Here is a 1240-nt window from a genome sequence, read left to right as displayed (position 1 = left end):
TATCTTTGCGGTGGAGGAGCAGCCATGCAGAACGCCACACACTGCAGGGATGCCAGGGCTGACGAACACAAAGCAAGCCTGACATTGTTTCTCATTTTTCTTTTTCGCTCATCTCCCCATGTCTCCTCCAACTGTCTTTCTCTCCTGGAAGTAATGGTGGTGTTCCTGTTGTTGTGAGCTATGTGACAGATAACTAATTGTGTGTGACTGAGGCTCTGAGGATGATGGATCTTTCTGGGACTCATTTTTATGTGTTCTGGAAACTAGATAAATAAATGATTACAAGTTTACAACCACACATTTTAATATTCTTCTTTTCTATTCTTCATATTTGAATGTTCTTATTTTAAAGGGCCAACCCAGTTTTATTCAATAAACAATATGCCTGCAACATTTCTTGGTTTTCTTGGTGACGTCTTCATGTGCATGAGTCACCAGTTATTTTTTTTCTTTCATGAAAATCTAATATGTCTGTATGCTACGTTTCTATGAACTGCTTTGGGAGGTGGAAAAAGCAAGAATGTGCAGGTACCACAGTCAGGTACTAGTATTTAAGTGGGTGCATATATATGACTGTGTGTGTGTGTGTGTGTCAGAGCCCACACATCCACAGGAGGGGGCTGCTGGTCCAGTTTGTGGTTTGTCTCACTATAGCTCCAGCATTTGTTCAGTACCCACAATGCATGTCTCACATGAAGGTGACATGCCACTCTTCCCCTGCGATCACTCTGATAACAGTTTTAACTCAATCTCACTCTATTGTGACTGTTTTGTAACAGATAATCACAGCCTCTGTGGATGGTCTGCTGGTGGTGATGGACATGAGGCTGGTGAAAAGCATGTTTGAAAGGCCATCTTGTTGCATTTGAATGCTGTATTACAATACAATATTAACTGCAGCGGATGCTGTGAATTGGAAAAAATGTGACAACAAAAAACCTGGGTAACACTATGTAAATGTTAACAATCATTTACATTATACCATAATGCTAACAAACACACACTTTTGCTGAATTCTGCATTTAACCATTCATTAGGGAATATTATGATGGACAGACAATATAATATGAAAGTGGACCAGATGATTTTTACTCACGTTTTTAGGGTTCCTGACGTCATGAGCTCTGTGACCAGCACAATGCACTTGCGGCCTTTGGAGGGCGACTCCCATGAGTCGTAAAAACGCACAATGTTCGGGTGCTGCAGACCTTTCAACATGCCGGCCTCTTCCTTGAAGCGC

General features: G+C 41.5%; 1 protein-coding gene across 1 annotated transcript in view; it reads right to left on the bottom strand.

Moving 5' to 3' along the window:
- Positions 1-1218, bottom strand: part of LOC107578290 (serine/threonine-protein kinase WNK4-like) — a gene marked incomplete at its 3' end in the record, with an annotated part of 4384 nt that extends 3166 nt beyond the window's left edge. Inside the window, exon 1 of the mRNA XM_016264257.1 lies at positions 1097-1218. Within this exon, the coding sequence (XP_016119743.1) occupies positions 1097-1218 (122 nt within the window). The remainder of the gene's footprint in view (positions 1-1096) is intronic.
- Between the last annotated feature and the right edge of the window lie 22 nt (positions 1219-1240).

The sequence above is a fragment of the Sinocyclocheilus grahami genome, unplaced genomic scaffold (genome assembly GCF_001515645.1).
Source record: "Sinocyclocheilus grahami isolate Dianchi unplaced genomic scaffold, SAMN03320097.WGS_v1.1 scaffold9587.1, whole genome shotgun sequence".
In the NCBI taxonomy this organism is placed as follows: Eukaryota; Metazoa; Chordata; class Actinopteri; order Cypriniformes; family Cyprinidae; genus Sinocyclocheilus; species Sinocyclocheilus grahami.
This window is presented reverse-complemented; position numbering and strand designations above follow the sequence as displayed.